At 49.8% G+C, this 19472-nt stretch overlaps 1 protein-coding gene across 4 annotated transcripts in view; it reads right to left on the reverse strand.

Moving 5' to 3' along the window:
• Positions 1-1635: 1635 nt before the first annotated feature.
• Positions 1636-19472, reverse strand: part of GRID1 (glutamate ionotropic receptor delta type subunit 1) — a 717476-nt gene continuing 699639 nt past the window's right edge. For 3 of the 4 annotated variants that reach the window (XM_027597138.2, XM_027597137.2, XM_027597140.2), the window contains 2 exons: positions 14907-15147; positions 1636-4681 (listed from right to left, as the gene is read on the reverse strand). In XM_027597138.2, the coding sequence (XP_027452939.2) occupies positions 4253-4681; positions 14907-15147 (670 nt within the window). In that variant the 3' untranslated portion in view covers positions 1636-4252. Of the gene's footprint in view, positions 4682-14556; positions 14645-14906; positions 15148-19472 lie in introns of all 4 variants that reach the window. The other variant, XM_027597141.2, reaches the window with a different exon arrangement.

Below are 19472 nucleotides of genomic sequence, written 5' to 3' on the forward strand. Positions count from 1 at the left end.
TTCGCAGTTTGTGCACTTTTCTTATAACTAACCTCTCCGGCTACATACCACGGAGAAGGGGGAAAAGACAATAATTAAAGTTATTAGCATAGAAAATTGTTACCTATTCGGAGTTTCCTGGTATGAAGGGTGAGCATAATAAGAATCAAACATGATTTCATTTAGTAAAAGCAACCAATGGGGTGAAATAAAATAATATTTTAGATATAAGGAATGTTACATCAGGAACAGAAATGCTCTCTCTTTTATTGTGTCTGTAGCAAGGAAAGGTCAGTTAAGAATTCTTGGAGCTTTTATCTACCTTGTATTGCCGAAACCAGAAGCACAAAACAAGGCTTTTTGCTGGACACGGATGCTAATTTATGAGCACATAACTACAGGAGTGAAAGGTGAGTTCCTCAAGAAAGGGAACTGAAAATGCAGGCAGACAGAGGCCCATGAGTAAATAACCCCTTTGTCTCAGAAACATAGGCCAAATGTTATCCACCAGACCTTGTCCATCTCTATGATTATTAAAGGAGAACACATAAGCCAAAGGAACCAACTACCCCTTCCATGCCATCATGGTCTTCAGGCCCAGTGATCTTGTCTTCCTTTGTGTCTTTGTTCTTCTTTCAGTGCTTGAGAAGACCAAATTCAGTATGGAATTAGTTCTACCTTGGCAGGATTTGGGAGGATTTAAATTTAGGAACTGGGCAGTTCCTTAAGAAAATGTAGGCTTTGGGAGCTCTGTCCAGACAGGTCTGTCTGTTCAGATAATATGGGAACATCTGCTGGGTCTCTGCCTCCCCACCCCCCAGCCTTTGGAGTTTGTACTCAGCATTGGAGACACCACTCATTGGTGTGGGACCACAAGAACAAGAGCCCAGACACTCTCCTCTCAGTTCCCGGAAGTTGAGATCTTGATGCTGAGAACCAAACTCCTCAGGTCAACTCTCTTTGGCCCAAGGCTGACAGTAGAGCCGTTTCTCCCTGGAAGGCCTAGAAGTCAGACGGGAACCTTGTGATGTACAAGGTGGAGCTGGGGAGCATATGAATCTTGGGGTCCAGGGCCCAGGCTGGTGATTCCAGGCAGATGGATATTCACTGGAGAATGGTACCCACAGAGCCTCTGAGGGCCTGACACTGAAAAGGCAAGCTGTGGCTCCCCAAAGAATGACAGCCCCTTAGCCCTAAGACCTAAGGATAGAGAAACAACTCATCTGCGGTCAAAGTGAGCGTAGGGATGAGAGAGGAAACAAAGCCAACTGACACTTAAGAGGTTGTTCACTCCACGAGGCCATGGGAACACTTCTCCATGCAGTATGGCCAGATTTTCTCCTATGAATTTTCTAGTAACTCACATTATACAGGAAATTGTTAGGGTAACCAAAAATTAGAATTGTTTCTCAATTTCTGTCCCTCACATTGATCCCTGGTTGATATGGTGGATTCTGGGCATACACTAGGTAAGGAGGTTGTGCCTCCATCCCCAGGCATGTCTCACACCCACTTGGTCAGAGGAGTTTCCCTCATAACCACCCATGCCAATGGTACAGAACCCAGCCCATGACCACAGCATGCCCAGGAATAAGCAGATAGCATTTCCTCACCCCAGAGAAGAAGAGGGTAGGGAGCAAAGTCAAGTTTTATTATTAAACAACTTTAATCCAAATGCTGATTATTATTTGCAGTGTCTGAAGGCACAAAATATACCTAAAATGTATGGAATAGTCTAAACAGAGTTATAAATCCAAAGAGCAAAGCATGAAAAAAAGATACATTCTGAGCTGACACAGAAATCCGAGTTGGGAATTTTTTTTTTTTTTTCTGGAGAACTTACTTGAATATCAATCATTTCCCCTCATGCCAAGGGTAGGAAATTTAAAAAATAACATAAACATGGTGAAGAATAACACCGTGAGGTGTTAAGGGATTTTTTTTTTTTTTAATATAAGCAGAATACCTTTTCCTCAAAGATGTGCGTGCTCTCTTTCTCACAAGCACACACACACACGCACACACACACGCACGCACACGCACACGCACACACCTGCTGTCTCTCTCCTCTCCGACACCCATTCTAAGCAAAGCTGTCCAAGAAGACATCCATGGTGTACCCCAGAAGACAGATCATCTCAGCACAAAACAGGCTTGGGAGTGAGATAAGGCAGTGAGACCAGAATCTGATTAAAAAAATAGAGAGATATATATGAAAAACTGACCATCCAGGGCAGGGCCCCCAAAGTGCTGATGGAAAGAAAATGAAGCCTGCCCTCCCTCAGGGAAACGCGGCCCACCCAGGCTTCGCTGTGCGCATGCGCCCGGCTCCTGGCTCTCCACGCTGATTGGAGAAATGTCAATGGATCGCCTCGGTAGCACTAATAATCAGGCCATTCTCAGCTTCCAGAGATAAATAACATAATTATAAACACTCTTCTCCCCGGGGTGCTTTTAGCTGACTATGTGATGCAGCCGTTCCTTTCTGCTCAATCATGTCAGTCAGGACTTCAGGAGAGAAATCAATCCGGGGCTAGTTATCACCCTCCTAAATACACCTCTGGACTAACTCTACAAGGCTAAAGGAGATTCAGTCAATAGTCTTTGTATTTCTCAATGACCACAGACGGACTCTCAGCTCCCTGATTACTGCCTAGCCCAGGGAGATGGGTGTGGGGTCAGGAGTCCAGCCTTCTGGGTGCCCGATGTGGGCTGTGTTCACTATCCTGGCAGGTTAGGACAGCAGAATCACCTTTGTCTTTAGGAGAAGAGCTGAAGATTACTCGAACTGCTCTGCTCCTCGTGGTTCCTTGTCTGGTTCTATGGTTTTAATTGCCCCTAGGAAAGACAAGGGAGGGAGGTGTGGCAGTCTGGTTATCCTAGCCTTAAGGAACAGAGCTTCCCAGCAGGTTGGCCAGTTCAGGGATAGTCCTGGGAAGCTCAGAGACCATACGATGCTCCTAGACGGAGGGGCCCCTGCTATGGGCTGGCTCTCAGTGTGAGGGCTTCTGGTCTGGAGAAGGGGGCAAAGCAGTAAGTGAGGACTGGGTTCTGGCCCCTTGGCAGACTGCCTGCAGGGTTTTAGACCTGGAGACACCCTTTCACTTTTGGGGCTGCTTCCCTGGGGGATGAGTTACTTGTCTTCGCATCACACCAAGTTATGCTGCTCCTTCTCTAGGAGCCAAGGCTCCTTCCACTCTGAATGAACATGGTCCCTTTGATCTATTCCCAGCACTAGCCATCACCTAGAGCACTGGTCTGCTCACCTGGGGTACATCCCTCCACTTCTCCAACAGAATCCTTTGACCTGAAACTACAGGTCACAAACCCAAAGGGATATTCTCCCTCTCCCTAGCCTCACGTCTCACCATCTCGCCTGGCCCACACACCTCACCTAGCATTTCTCTACTCCCACGGACAAGGACAAGCCCAACTCTGCCAAGCCTCCAGAGCCAATGATGGGGCCTATCTGCCTTTTCCCATATTCTATCACTTGTGGATTCTTCTAACTGGGGAAAGAAAGTAAAAAACAAGGCCAATAGTATGACCCTAGAGCATGTCAGCATCGAAGCTCCCAGAGACGGTCGCCTCACTGGGGGTGCCTCTCTCGGGCCCACAGCACACGGTGTCATGCGGTGGGTGACCAAGAGGACTGCCCCATGTCCCAGGAGCCTCCTAAGTCCCAGGCTGACAGGAACAGCTGATCACCCTATAGCAGAGTGGCCTGGGGTCACGCCAATGCTGGCTCCCTGTTGGTCTACCCAAAAGGATTAAAGAGGAACAAAGGGCCAGGAGCAGAGGAACGTGGCAGGAAACCATGGGACATGGCAACAAGCAGCATTTGGGGCTCCTCTAAAGGGAATAGCTGCTCATCTTCCCCTCTCCCCTGGCAGGAAGGGGCTCCTTATCTGATCACCCCTCCTGCCTTCAGAAAGGCCCAGGAACAGGGGGCTTCTTTGGCACTTCAGAATGATCACAAGTAATTTGCCTTTTTATTCATATAGAACAAAATTTACAAAGTCATTCATACAGTTTTTGTGTTTTTTTTTTTTTTTACTGACTTCGAAAATTGGGAATATTCAAAATACACTTTTACCCCACTCCATTCTGTCATTATTTACACGTATGTACAAGAAAAATGAAAGAGTCTCTGTGTGGTGTGTGTGTGTGTGTGTGTGCACGTGTGTGTGTGGTTTGTGTGGTTGTTTTCTTGTATTAAAAAGCTCTGCTGGTCGGGTGGGTGGATGGACGGGCGGCAGGGCAGGCGGCGCGGTCAGATGGAGGTGCCATGGGAGGTGTCCAAGGCCTCTGGAAGGACGCCTCCCGGCACAGGCTGGAAGGACATGGGGATGGGGGTCTTGACCGGGCTCTGGCGGAACAGCCCCCCGTTGGGCGACCTGTGTTTGCACTGCATGGAGGGCATGGTGGCAGAGCTGCTCAGGGGCAGCGGCAGGTTGCTGCCCGGCCCCGATGACAGTGTCCGGCTGGTGCCGTGGCCACTTTGCTCGGGCAGAAAAGTGCTGACCGAGAGCTGCGTGTTCTGGTACTCTCGCGTGGGCTCCAAGGCCTGGCTCGGAGCCAGGCCCCCCATCTCCAGGGCCGAAAGCTCAATGGACGCTGGGGAAATCTGCTTGTGGGCAATGTCTTCGTCCATTAGGCTGTTCATGCGCCGGTGAACCTGCTCCAAATTCACTTCTTTGTCCTGGAGGGAAAACACAGGAGGGTCAGGCCGAGCCCTAAGATGAGCCACGGCTGGCTTTCCACAAACTCTGGCAGGCCTGGAGACCCCAGGCCTGTTCAGCCTGCTGGACACTGGGTGAGCATCTCCCCGGTCCTCCCACCGCACCCCCTCACCTGGATGGCCGACCCTCTGTTATCTGGGGAACCAGTAACCTAGGACGCTGCCCCTAGGTAGCAGAGACCCAGCAAGCAGGCCTTGGCGACACGTGCGTCCCCTCCTCACTCTGCTTAGAACTCCTGTCACACCCAGAGGCAACCTTTGCGAGAAGATGCCTTGAGGAACTGGCAGAGACAAAAGGAAAAATAAAGGAGTTCCCACGGGAATAAAAGGAACTGGTCCTCGAGCCCCTGGTGGGCGCCCATGTATTTGCCATAGAGTTCACGGCGCTCAGACAGCCTTGTGTGATCATCCATATCGTCTACAAGAGGAGGCTTGGGTTCAGGAAGGTCAGTGGCCTCCCTGGAATCACAGCCCTTGTGATGGGCAGGGGCGGCCTGGGAAGGCTGATGTAGGAAGCGAAGTCCTGGCTGACCCTGAAAGTCCCGTTCTCCCCGTGCAAAATGCCCAGAGATGTCAGCAAGCAGGCATTCCCCTGTATCCAAGGCTTATGGGGCTGGTTCCTGGATGAGGAAGATGGTGGGGATGGTGAAGAAAGGGATTTCTCAGGGCTCAGGTGACTTTCCTGATATCAAGAGGGTTGAGACCGCCAAGATGGGTGACCCTTACACTTGACTCTTTCTCCAGATGGTGAATGGTGGCAAGGAAATGGTTTTGTTTGTATGCTTGAGAAAGAGAAGAAAACAGAACAAAAATCATTCCTTTCAAATAACTTGGTGTTTTTTCTACAATATCAAAATAAATCAAGGAGGCCAAACTGCTTGGAAGCCCCTAGAAGACAGAGGATGAACTCAATTTGCTCAATTCCCCCCAAGGAGGTGGAGCGGGAGACCAGGTGTCCACGGAGGAGCCATGCCAGCTCCTCAATGAGGCGCTCAAAGTTTCACTCCCATTTTCAGGCAGCATGAGTGCCAGTGTGCCAGGCAAGGTCATGCCTACTGCCATGCTTCCCTGAGGTCAAACTCCTCGAGAAATGCCATGTCAAAGCTCTGCTCTGAGACAGAACACCACGCACAAGCTGTCTAATGGTGACATCCATACAGTAGGAACCTGTCTTGTAAGGTGGTTAGAAATACCACACGATGTAGAAGCCCTGAATGCACTTTCAAAAGAAAAAAGAAGGAACCATACAAATCTAAGGGCCATTCCAGTGGAGGCTCTGAGCTCCTAGGAGGCTAGTGGGAGAGGATTTTTCCCAGGAAGAGGCCACCCTGAGTAGCTGGCATGAACACCCCTCTCTCATGGGTGGTTAACCCCCATGAAGTCTCAACCCAGCCCTCCTCGAGCAAGGAAGTTGCCTCTGCAGTTTACTCCTTGTTCCCAGTGTGCCCTGGCGTGGAGAAGGCAGGGCCACTGCTCTGTCCACACCTCTGCCGAGTTCATGACTGTAGACAGAGGTTGGCTTCTGTGGGTCACCTGCCATCTTTCCCAGAACCTTACCCAGAAAAAGAAAACTAACAACCCCCATAGGACAGTAAAGAACTCATCCCGGCCCAAGAGCAAAGCTGAGAATAAGAAAGCCAACTGATTCCAGGATGGAAGATACTATGGGGCGTGGCTCTGTGTCCCAGAAGGAAACATCAGAAATCGCTGGCAGAGCCTCATGGGCAGAGCCGACATTCCAGAGATCTGAAGACCCCCCACAGCAGAGCTCAGCTCGCCGATGCGGGGAAACCAGCTCCAAGTTGAGGATGCCTCTGGGTGGCAAGTGTCATGGGTGGCAAGTGTCGTGGGTGACACTGGAGAAAGTGGCTGGAGAGTAACAGGCCTTTACTTAGCCTGACTAAATGTGATGTATACACTGTCTTTCACAGACTCTTTTAAGGTTGTAAAAAATACAAGACGCCAAATGCAAGTTCTCTTAATTACCTTACAGCATGTGGATCCCGCTCTGTGCAACCTTGCCTTTTTTTCTGTGTTTTATCTGCTTTGTTTTTATTTTTGCTTATGAAACTAGTTTTAATAGTTCTTTTTTTAATTGCTATATTAGTCTCTGGCTGTTTTGTGGCCACAATGCATCAATTATCTCTTCCTAAGAAGACCATGGTTTGTGAGCTTTGGGGAATTACTTCTTTGTCCCTGGATAACAGTTTGCAGGTGCCCTGCCCACCTGTGGCTAAGATGCAAGTAAGGACAATAGGACTGAATCTGAATCCTGAACAAAGAGATAAAAAGAGACAGAAAACAGTTGATTGTCCTTCCAATACAGCAGTAGAACTTCAACAAACTTTCTGCTCCATGACTGTCCTATCTCTTGCCCCCTCAGCAAGAGATTGGACAAGCCTGACTCCTGCCCACCACCCATCCTGCTTCTCCAGACTTCTCATGGTTGCTATGTGCCCCAGATAAACTGCTGATACGGCTCTTTCATCTGCATTGGCCAAAGTCAGTGCCATGGCTATGTTAATAAATATCTGTATCTATCGGTTGTTTTCATTTCAAAATATGGGAAGGACACAAAACAAGTATCAGAGATCCTGGAAGCTGGAGAAGTTGAGAGAGAATTTCAGACACTTTTGGGGTTTAATAATATAACCCTCCCTTCTCTTTGCAGATAGCAAAGCTCGTAGAAGGTTGGATGAGCCGGGTGTCCCTGTTGGCAGAGCCTTCAGTTTCCGTCGAAGGAAAACCGATGGCCACTGGACTTGGGATAATGAGAAGAACTGGTTATTACACAATCTCACCTTTTCCCCCTTTAGATTTTCTTTCCAGGGCTTTAAGGATCCTTTTGGGGATGGAAAGAAGTCAAGTTTAGGAGTGGACTAATTCAGAGTGGAAGGCAAGCATCTTGGTCCCAGCCCTGTTCACTCTACCAGTTAGAAGAAAGGGCATGACCTCTTTTCTCAGAAAAGTATTCAGGAAGATGCTCCCCATTTTGCTGGGGTCTAGAGAAAGAGAAAGGGGAACTCCCTGCCCCAGCAGGCCATAGGGAGGCAGAGAGTTGAGAGTGGGAACCAAGTGAAAGGAGCCCTCTCTACCTAATGCCACAGACACAAAACAGAAGGAGAGCTTTGGGAGAAGACCAACCACCCAAAATCCTCTGAAGAAAAATGTGAGCAAAAGAAGTCCCTGAGATGAAATCGTTCACCAGAGAGAAGTACGAGGGAGAAGAGGTTCAGAGAGTAGGATTCTCAAAGTGGTTGGTTATAGGCACCGATACAGCATAACGATACAGCATAATAATCACAGCTGTGAGGACTTGATCTGGTAATACCAAAGCATCTAGAATAAAAGCCAGCCCAGAGTGTAGGTGTGGGGACAGCTTAATTACCCCAGAATCAGTATTTTTGGAGGAAAGAGCTTAAATAGTCTCCTCAATCCAAATAATTTTTCTCGTGCCTCAAGTTAAGGACAAGTGAAGCAGCTCCAAGAAGGACTATAAAGCTGTGCGGTGGGTATCGGCTTCCAGTTGAGGTCAGTCATGAGCCCGTAACCGCTCCACGTCAGGAGCCAGAGCAAATGTCCGCACCAACTGAACAGACTTTCCAGGGAGACCTTCCCACCCCAAATGGCAGTCAAGTAATTCACGCTTTCCGCACCAGCGGGACCTCAGTCTATTCAAATTCTATGACTGCTGGTAGCTCCAACACAAACTCTGGAGGAACAAGGTGCCATGGTGAGCTGCCCATATTTGACTGTTTAACCAGACAGCAAAATGAGGAGAACTAAAGAAAATGCCTCGCCCCCCTGAAAACACATGTAGTCTGGCTCTGAGTCGGCCACGACGTCCGTCAGCTGCCTGCTTCCGCCGCTGTCTAGGGGTCAGAGCCGAAGTGCAGAGAACTGGAGAAAACCACGTTGTGTGGTAAAGCCCGGAACCATAATCATGGGTCACCTGGGGCCACAGATTTAGCACACACGAAGTCATTTCCCATGGCCCCTGGCCAAGGAACGAGGAGGCAGAAATAATCCGCCTGCTCAAGGAAAGAGGCAGGAGTGATTTGAATAATTATCTATATTTTAGACAAAATGGGACATTCTATTATGTTATGCAAATTCAAATAATGGACTTTTTTATGTGAACTACATCAGTTTACATCCTCATTATCTCAAGTTTTTGGTGTTCAACCGCATGGAAACTTGCTGCTGTCTCCATTAATTTACTGTAGGTAACTGACCTAGTCAAACATCCCTGAATATGACATAAAATTCACAGACTGCATTTATCCATGAATCTGGCCGAATTCTACGTTTCTCCCCTCATATTAAACATGATGACAGATGCACCAACGAGGTGACTGGGGACCCTGTCCCAGGCATTGTCTTGCAGAGAGATAAAGTTCTGTAATTAAGCTGCTGTTCACCAACGTGGAAATAATTCAGTGTACTGGAAAACGGTAATTAACTAAACTATCATCTATGTAACAGCCGGTTACACATGGGACTCGTTAGAACAGACTTTGTTTAGTGTCCAACGGCTTTTACTTTAAGTTGGGATGGAACAGAAATAGGATGAGGGACTTCACACCTGACTGGGATGGTTGTAGAAGTGTTCTCCCACTACCACTGAGACCAACTGGGCTGTAAATGAGACCCAACGGCTGGAAGAAATACCATCAGTATGATCTTCTTAAGAATTGCTTCAAAGACTTGCCCAGCCCCAAAGGGCTGGGCTGGAGGTCTGAGACTAGTGGTTGGGTAAGAGCAAAGTTCAACAGTTAGTGAAGTGGTCTCAGGAGATGCTGGGCAGTTTTCAGAGCATCATGAGAAAGAGTTCCAGTAGGCTCACTCATACATTTCGTAGGGGAAGGCGAAAAGAGGAGAGAGCTAATGAACACCTTCCATCGTAAGTGGTAGCAGCAGGTATACAAGGGGTGAACCAAGGCTAGGGGTGAAGAGATCTGCTCAAGCTCACACAACTGCATGGTAACTAGAGGGTCAGGATCAGAGTCCACATCTACCCAGTTCCAAAACCTGGGCTCTTTTCCACTATGCCACGCTGTATGTTCCCAATTTCCCCTTGGAAGGATGGTGTAGACCAGTGGTTTTCATCCTTGGCAGGATATCAGAAGGGCGTTGTGGAGCTTTTAGAAATTAGAGTTGTCCAGAGCTACCCAATACTACCCTTTGGGGAATGGAACCCAAGCATCTGTATTTCTAAAAAGCTCCAGGATTAATCACCTCTGGTGTGCAGCCAGAATTGAAAGCCACTGATCCAGCTGCAATGATTACACAACAATTTAACATTAATAACGTTTTCTTTATAGGAGCCCAGACTGGTTCATTCATTCGATAAACACTTTTGAGGTCCTACTACCAGATGAGCTAATGTTCTTGGTAAAGCATCCATCTTGGCCCCTGGCATATAGAAGGTACTCAATACTTCAGTTAGATCCATCACCTCGTAACGAGAGGCTCCGCTGTTCCAGACACTGGGCTAATTGATGGGAATGCAGAGGTGGAGAAGTGCCAGCAGACTCCAAGCAGGGACAGGCAGGTAAACCATTCTCAGCAATGTGGAATCACAGCCTGCTTGAGTGTGTATACACAGGGAGGGCAGGCAGCCCATGGAGGTGAGCAGGGGAGATTTTATAGAGGGGAGTGGTGTCTGAACCCGTTGTGAGGTCCACACTGGGGTATGATAAGCGTTCACTGCCTTCCTGCTGGAAGGCCCTGGAGTAAGGGCTGCAATGTACAGTCACTATCTTCACCCTCACGCTAAGAGGTGTGATTTCGGCAATGTAGCCATTGGGCCAGGCTCGGTTTTCAGCGGCAGAGAGAAACTGGGGTTCAGAGGATGTCAACGCCTAGCTAGGAGCCAGGATCCTGGCTCCAGAAGAAGCCCAGCTTACACATTTCATCCCCCAAATCCTCCAGAAAATGGTAGGTAGGAACCCCTGCACCTGCACACACCCCATGGAAAGCCCAGGGGCAGACACGTCATTCGTATTCCAGTTCTGTCCCAGCCACTTCTGTATCCTCCTTTTCCAAGGCGAAGGATGCCTTCCTCCAGAGAATCAGGACAGGTAAGAAGACGTGTACTTTTCCTGGCACAGACAAGGTGCCATAAGATGTGACTTGTCTTCCCCACGCCCGGGACTGCCCAGCACAGGGTCCTTGGGAGGGAGTAGCGCCTGGGCTGCCATTCACCCAGCATGTCCCGTGGGCAGGTGCTGTTTATGGCCCTTTCCATACCTTCCTTCGTTGAACCTCAGGGCAATGCTGTGAGGTTGGCATAAAGGAAGACGGGGGAGGTACAGGAGAGAAAAATCTCTCCGTGGAGTTGAAGAAGCATCAGAGGAGTGGAGGCAGAGAAGGGCGTGGAGCCAAAGGGAGTGCCCCTTGGGACAAATCTTGTGCAGAAAGTGGCTGGCCCACGGGCTGCTAGTCTGCATGGCTGCCTGGCCTCCATCGGCTCCTGTCTGCCATGGAGGCAGGGCCTGGGGGAGGGCAGGCACGGCAGGCAGCACAAGCATTCCGAGCTCCCAGCCCAGCGACAGATGATTCATCCCTCACTCTTCATGTCATCTCCCATTTGTGCGGCTCTCATCTTTATTTCATGAATATTTTATTCTCCGAGCAATGCCTTCCCCCATAAATCTAGGGGGTAGCTCTTTACTGCAAGCACAGAGCCTGCTGCGCTCACCTGCACTGGGTAACTACATAATAGTTGGATTCCTTAGAAAAAAATATGAGCCCAAATCCACATGAATATTAAGGGGTTGAATGCACATTACTATTCTTCCTCAAGTAGGTGTCTTCAGACTAGATGTCTGAAGACATCTCAGCACAAGCCATTAAACACAACCAGAACGACACCCAAAGACAGCTTTCTGGCTCTTAAGAAATATGGCCAATGCCCCAAAATGGAGCATTCTAAGATTAACCAGACACTCTCACCTAATTGCAAATGTTGCTCCATAAAATACAGGCAACCAGTACCACAAAGTGGTTCTGGATTAAATACCGTTATTATTTGTGGAAGGTTTCAAAGATAGGCTTCTAATATCCTGTTGTGTCAACCCCTTCCTGATTCCTATTCCCTATGTGACGAAGTTCCCAACCACTTGGCCTGGCACCAAGGTCCCACAGAGCAAGCCCCTGCTCCCTGATCCAGCCTCCTCCACTCACATCCCCTTGCTGATGCTGACACTCCAGCCCCCAGAGCTCCGGGCGGGGGTGGGGGTGGGGACTATTTACCTCCATGCTGTTCACCCTGCCGAAACTTCCGATCTCACCTCCAGCTCTAAGATCTGTACCAACCCTTCAACACTGACTTCTAACACTCCAAGCCCCAAGAACTCTTCACTAACCAGTACCCCTGCCCCCCTGTGTCCCCACCACGCCCAGGCTGGGCTGGGTACCCTTCAGTACATCCATAGTACCCTCTGCTCACTTGAGAATGGTCCTGATCATTAAGGACTGCTTTGGTCAACCTCTCTGCCACATCTGCCCCTGGAGAGGCAAGATCCCTGAGGACACGGGTTATGCCCCTACAGGCATATTTATGAAAGGAAGAAGAGGGAGGGAGAAATTTCATTTGAAAATCAGAAACTGGGACACCTGGGTGGCTCAGTCATTAAGTGTCTGCCTTCAGTTCGGGTCATGATCCCGGGGTCCAGGGATCGAGCCCCTCATCGGGCTCCCTGCTCCATGGGAAGCCTGCTTCTCCCTCTCCTACTCCCCCTGCTTGTGTTCCCTCTCTCACTGTCTCTCTCTCTCTGTCAAATAAATAAATAAAATCTTTAAAAAAAATCAGAAACCCATAAAAATAGGAAAAAGAGGGGATATCTCCTTCTACCATGCAACCCTTCTTAGCAACACCAGAAGGAGCTGGAGGAAAGGCGGCTACTATGCCTCTTCATTGGTCCTCATTCCTACCTGGAAGCAGGCTGGTGGCAGGGGCAGAAATTTCCACATTTTCTAGGCAGGACCAATGTATTTCATCCTCTCCTCTTGTGCCTGAGATCCTGGGCTTATGCAGAAAGCAGAAGAGAAGGTAGGATGCTTTACTGGCGAGAAGAGAGCTGTTCCTCGTAGCTAGGTCATTCCTTGGTCTCCTGGTCTTTTCTCTGCGTTTCTCTCTTTTACCTCTGCCTTCGATGTCTCTCCAACAATCAATCCCAATGCCTGTCCTTCTGTCTCTTTCTGTCTCTCTGTCTCTGTCTCTGTCTCTGTCTCTGTCTCTCTCTCTCTCTCTCTCACACACACACACACACACACACACACACACACACACACACACACACAGTGATCATTCATTCTGGGCTGCCCGCTAAACACTAAACCCGTTTAGTGTGAAGGGACATGATGACTGGAAGCAGATGAGGATGCCCAGTGCAGAGAAGAATGGCCTCTCTGCACCTGGCTCACAAGGGACATTCTGGAAGGCTGAGCCTGGGCACCCTCTCTGCCCATGCCATCCCAGGTCAGCGCCTCCATGACGGTGAGATGCTCACCCACCCAGAGAGCCTCTCCTACTCCCCTGACGCAAGGGCATTTGCACAGAGGAAATCTGGCTACGGCTGATGGGGTTTGGAGAAAAACCAAACCCAAACCCAAATCCAACAAATGGAGAGTGGATGCAATGGGATCTGGTCCTCTACCCCTGGGAGTAGCTCCAGGGCCACCCTACCCTGGGTATACTCTGGATGTTTCTGTACATATGGCCTTGGGTAGTGAGAAGCAGGCTGGTAACGGGACATATATGTGGCCTTTCCTTAAAACTACTCATCAGAATAATTCACAGGTCCTCCCCATGACTTTTTCATAAAAAAAAAAAAAAAATTTCCATTACCAAAAGAAGTTCAGGCAGAACCATTAACCATTTCTTTTGGTGGCTTTCCCTTAAGTCTCACCCCTCCTTCTCTCCTGTGGCCCAGGGGTGAAAAGAAGAAGCAGGAGGCTGTGGGAGACCCAGACTTGGCACTTCCTTGCAGGGAGGTACACAGAAGGCAGAAGAGGAAGATGGAAGTCCCCACAACATTTCCAACACACTGAGTCAAACGGCAAGGTCCTTCTGGCAAAAGCTAAGTGCGATGGCAGAAAGCCGCTGAATGGAGAGTCTGTCCCCACCCCCACCTGGCCAAGGGCTCCATGACAGACTGATTTATGGGCTGTGGCCAACCAGTCTCTCTAGGCTGCAGAGATGGTGGCCATGGCGACGCTGCCTCTTTGGATTTGGGGCTGGTTACCTTGCTGCCTCTTGTTTGAACTTTACACCTATTTGTTACTGACATGATTGGTTGATGATCATTCAGAAGAAGCTGAGGTCTATGTAGCACATAGTGGCAACCCTACCACGTGGGCTTATGGCTGGGCTTATGCCTCCATGCCCGTGTGCAGGTTTCTGCTGGCAGAATACAAAATGGCCAAATGGCCCTCCTTGCCACCCTCCCTTCGGGGAACTGACTCCAGGGTGCCTCAGTGAAGGCTTCATATAAAAAAACAAACAAACAAAATGAGCTTGAAGAAGAGCAAACCCAATGGAAGGAAGTGTCATGGGCAGAATCAGCTCGTGGTCAGCACACATAAGGCAGGAGTGTGCCAGGACCCGGAGTCCGGATAGAGCCTGGGAGCTCCCCAGCTCCCCAGCTCCCCAGGTGCTGGGTGTGCCTGGAGGGGTGAGGGCAAGGCTGGGCCCTATGAAGACGAGGGAGGAAAGGGAGGAAGGGAGGATGGGAGGGCCGGTCCCTACTTGCATGCTGGAAGAGCAGAGCCCTGTGGCCCTTGCTGTGAAAGCCAAGAGAACCAGGAAGGAAGGAGGTCTCCTCTCTTACCCTACAGTTGTTCTCTCCAGGTCAGGGAGGCACATGGGCGGGGCAGGGTAGGGAAGGGCTCTCTGGCGCTGCTCATGCTGTACCCGCTCTATAGATAGATACAGGACTTTAGTGGCCACGGCTGGTGCCTTGGCCCTCCGTTCAAGCATCAAAACATCCCCTCCATTTGTTCTCTTGCTTTAAAATCGAACTGAAACAACAACACCATCCTCCCCCCGCCGCCCCCCGCATAAAACACGGCTGTGTGCACACAAGTGACTCTGGTAAATACTAAATGGAAGAAACCCCTGCCCATGGGATTCTCCTGTCTCCAAGCTGCAGAAAGGGGAAGCAGGACGTGGGGCACAGACCTCTTTGGGGGTCTCCTGGTGGCACCGGTTGCTGTTCCACCACAGCTCCAGGGCGGCCACCAGGCAGGCGAGGAGGAGGCCAATGGCCAGGATGCAGAAGACCCCAGCGAAGCTGTGCAGCTTGAGGGATTTGCCGTCGGCCTGGGCACTGGCAGGGCTGGTGAGGTCACAGCGGCCCATGTGCGGCCACCACTTCTGCTTGAGCACGTCGAGGTCCCCGGTGTCCTGCAGCTCCAGGATCCTGCAAGATACCACCCATGTGAGCCCCTGGCCTGGGGACCCTGGCCCCTTCCCCAGCACACTGGCCCTCCCCCAGCCAACACTGAGCCATGGTAGCTCTTCTTTTGCCCCAGCTGGCCCCTTCCCCAACCCATTCTCCACTCTGCAGGCAGAGTGCTCTTCCCACAGCACACATCCGGTTTTGTCTCTCTCCTCTTTAAAAGCCTCAGTGCTCCCTCCCACCCTGTCTGGCTGCCCATGGATAAAGTTCAATAGCAAAGCACATAAGGACCCTTCACATGGGATCAGGGGCAAAATAGAGAACTGGATGAGGCAACACTCAGACCATGGACTTACAAAAATGCTTTCTTTCAAACTTCAATAACCACAATGTAAGTCTCTCCAACTAGGATTCACCAAATCACTCATTCATTCATTCATTCGACTTGAGGAGTATCTGCCTTGCGCTATGTACAATGTTCACACTGCTGTGGGTGAGGTCCAGAGACACACACATGGACTTTGAAACAATAATATAGAGACAGAGGCTGTGATCAATACTATGATATGAAGATAGAGGTGCTAAGAAATGGTGCACGGGGAGGGTGGTCCAGACTGGGGCATTACAGGGAGGACCTCATCAAGGAGGGGACAGGGTGAGCACACACCTGAAGGAAGGTCAGTCATCAAACAGCTCATACTTGCCTAGTACATTCTAGGTGCCAGGATATATCCTAAGCACTTGAAAAGTAGTGTTTAATTCTCATGTCAACCCTTTCGGATGGTTCCTTCCATTTTTCCATTTTTCCAGAGAAGGAAATGGAGGCACAGGGAGGTAAAGCATCTTGCCAAAGTCACTTTGTGGTTGGCAGGGATGGCATTCAATGAGGAGAGACTACAGCCATGCCTGAAAGTCTGGTCTCAGCTACTGGTGCTGTATGTCTGAGGGGTGGCGGGGGGAGGAGAAGCGTGGTGGGAGATGAAGGCAGGAAAGCAGGAAGAGCTAAGAATGTGGGCTCGGAGGGGGTGTGAGAGGAATCTGGATTCCATCCTGTTCGCCAAGGTGGGGCAACCTGTGCTGCTCCCGTATTCCCCATGTAGGTGTCTGGATGGTGGTCTTCCTTTGTGGTGGTATCTGATGGACTCCCTCTGTAATCCAGGGGTCTGGACAAGTGAGCTAGTAGTAGCTGGTAATCCCCAGGCTCCTCATACCCAAGCTTTTCCTTTTGGGGCAGAGGGTACTCTTTCAGCCGGGTTCACGGGGAGATGGCCAGGTGATTACACCTGCGGTGACAGCTCTGAGCCCTCCAGGTGTGCACACTTCAAGAGCAGTGGTTTGTTAGAGCCGGGAGAAGCTCGCTTCCAACTGGCCAGTTGAGCAGTCTCTGCCCTGGACCTGCATTGCAGGTCAGCTGGGACTACAGGCTGAGGCTGAGTGCTGTGACCATGCATGAGCTGAGAGTGGTAGAGAGGGGAGGTGACAGTCCAAAGGGGGTCCTCTGACCTGTCAGCATCATAGGCCCAGCATCACATGATCTCTGACGGGCTGTGAAGAGGCTGGCTCCGTGCAAAGGGCAGGCTAGGGAGGCACCAGATCTCAGCTGAGTGTCACGGGACAAGGGACTTGCCCCTGTTAACCTTGGCTGTCTCATCGTTGCAAGACAGACCCATGACCCTACCAGATGAGTACATCCTTCGGGACAGGGGCTGTGTGTTACTCTCCATGGTTTCTCCTGAGCAAGTGCAGTGGCGGCCCAACTTGGGCCATCAGTGAATGTTTGTTGTATCAATATACGAATGAATGTATTAACTGAATCGTGAAAACCAATCTAAACTAAAATGGTCATGGTGAGATAATGAGATAATGTCTGTTAAGTGCCAAGGACACAAGTCGGCACAAAAGACTTAAAATGCCGCAGGGCACATAGGGGCTTGGTCACTGAGACAAATTCATGATTGACATGTGCATTTGTGCAGCTTGGGCTTGGGCTCAGTATGCCACTGAGTGCCACAGACCTCTCACATGGCACATCCCATGATTCACTGGGCAGCTGCAGTGTCCCACTATTTCTGTGTGGCTCTAGACACGTTAGGGAATCTGTCCACTGGCTCATACTGAAAGGCCATTGTCTAAGTCTCTGTTGGCAGGTCCAAGGAAGCTGGGCCTCCCGACAGTTAGAGGACCCCAGGGCTGGGTATGCAGGATCTCAGGGCTGTGGGAAGCCTTGTGGGTGGACTCCTGGCTGGCCAAGGAGAGACTGCAGAGCTTTGTGTGCATTGGCGCAGATGCTGTTCTGATGGACATCAGTCCGAACCCAGACCTGCCACCACCTAGCCATGTCAGGAAACCTCTCCACTTCAGTGTTCTTATTACTAAAATCGGAGATTATGGTAACTCCTACCACAGAGTTATTGTGACAAAATGAAAAGAGGGGACACATGGCCACCCCTGAGCTCAAGATCTGGCAAGTAATCAGAGCTCCCTAAAAGCTGCTTCCAGTGGCATGGCCTGATGCCCATGTTGACCAACAGCCCTAGCCTGTCCAGTATTGACCTGCGCTGCCTTTCATGGAGAACATAGTAGGGATTGATCATTTTCCACTGTTTTAATCCTCCTAACAGCCTGTAAAGTAGTTCTTATAATGTCAGTTTTGTCTTAAAGACCTGAGGCTAAACATCTAGATGACTGGCCCACAGTAGCGATCAGAAAGTGGCAAGGCTGCTCTTCAGAGCTGGGTCATGCTGACCCATGCTCTTTCCAGAACATCAGGCTGGTAAGTGCAGTTAGCCTGCTCTCAGAGAGTTACATTCTGGTCTAGGGGACCACGAGACTCTGGACAGAGCATGGCTGTAGGGTCTGATTCCTCTACTCCTCTGCTCATTGACTGCAGCATTAGGCAGGCTGCTAAGTTCTGCTGATGCTTGCCTTCTTCCGGCTCCTTTTAACTGTATGAGTTTTTATGCCTGATATTATCCCAGGAAGAATGGAAGGCAATTTATAGGAAAACATAGAATAAAATAAAAACAAACAAATCAAAAGGAAAATTTAAATATGTAAGCAACAGAGGAAAGATAAAACAAGTCACGGGCACCAAATGAGTCTTAGAACGAGGCTAAACTAATGCACACCAGAATAATCTATACTCCTGCTTGTGAGTAAGCTGGAGTGATAATAGCCACTTCCTGAAGCCAGTCGTTCTATTTTTCCAGACAGATATAATTGCAGGTGCTTTCCTTTGGTCAATAGTTGTGGAGACTGCTACACAGTAGGTGCTCCATAAATGGCTATTAAGTTGTTAAACATTTATTGAATGCCTGCTTTGCATGCCATGGTCCACAAACAGGCTACAGCACTCAACCCCTATCATACACACTTATAAGGTGAAGCCTATAGATCCTGTCCTCTGCCAAAGCAAGGGAACGTGTCTGTATTCAAGGAAATAGCTTAATTCCCAGGACTAAGGGAAAGAAAGCTACAGCAGTTCCAGATAAGACTGGGATCTATTTATATAAAACCTTTTTTCTGTAAATGGCATGGAGCATTGCTTCCTGGATCTGCCCCCTTCTTGCTCTCAGGCATGCCCCAACTAGGGGCAGCTCATGGTTCTGTATGCACCATACAGTGGAGCCTCTTGAAGAACCACTGGCCACAGTAAGTTGGCAACCCGAGGTCTGAGTGTTCCCTCCAAGTAGAGACCCATCTGCCCAGGTGGGGGAGGGGGGATGCTTCCAGCTCAAGAGGGGCTGCAACATAGAGGCAGGTGATGATAATTCTGGAGACAGGCACAGCCCACTGGGGACATTTACTTAGAGTCATAGAGCACACGGCCTTCTCATGAAAGCTAAGAGTAATAACCAGAATAACCAGGAAATTGGACGAGGCACTTTTGTTTATGGTCACTGCTGGAGTTGGGGGAGCAGCCAACAGAGTCTCTATTGTGAGAAATTTTGAGTAGAACCTCAGGGTCAGCAAGTTGATAGATAATGAACAGGCCTGTTCCAGGGCAAGCCTGAATTTTGGGACCCCACACCGCCACACTGGTCCTGGTCCACTGCCCTCTAGTGCCACACAAAGACATGGGATTACTTCTGCACCCAGAAAGCCCTACAATATTGAAAGTGAGCAACCACTCTCTTCCCGCTCATCGCCTGCTCTGGGCTGAATATCCTCAGGTTTCCCCCTGATCTGGTTTGAGCCTGCTATTGCCCTGACCCCCTGAACAATCCAGCTGGGAAGCAAGCTCCCTCCTCTCCCCAGTGTGCCAACAATCACATCAGCAGACTTTGGGAGATCTCCGGACAGCCCAAGTATATGGGGACCCTAAGCTTCCCTCACTGGGGACCCTG

Source organism: Zalophus californianus, chromosome 15 (assembly GCF_009762305.2).
Source record: "Zalophus californianus isolate mZalCal1 chromosome 15, mZalCal1.pri.v2, whole genome shotgun sequence".
NCBI lineage: Eukaryota > Metazoa > Chordata > Mammalia > Carnivora > Otariidae > Zalophus > Zalophus californianus.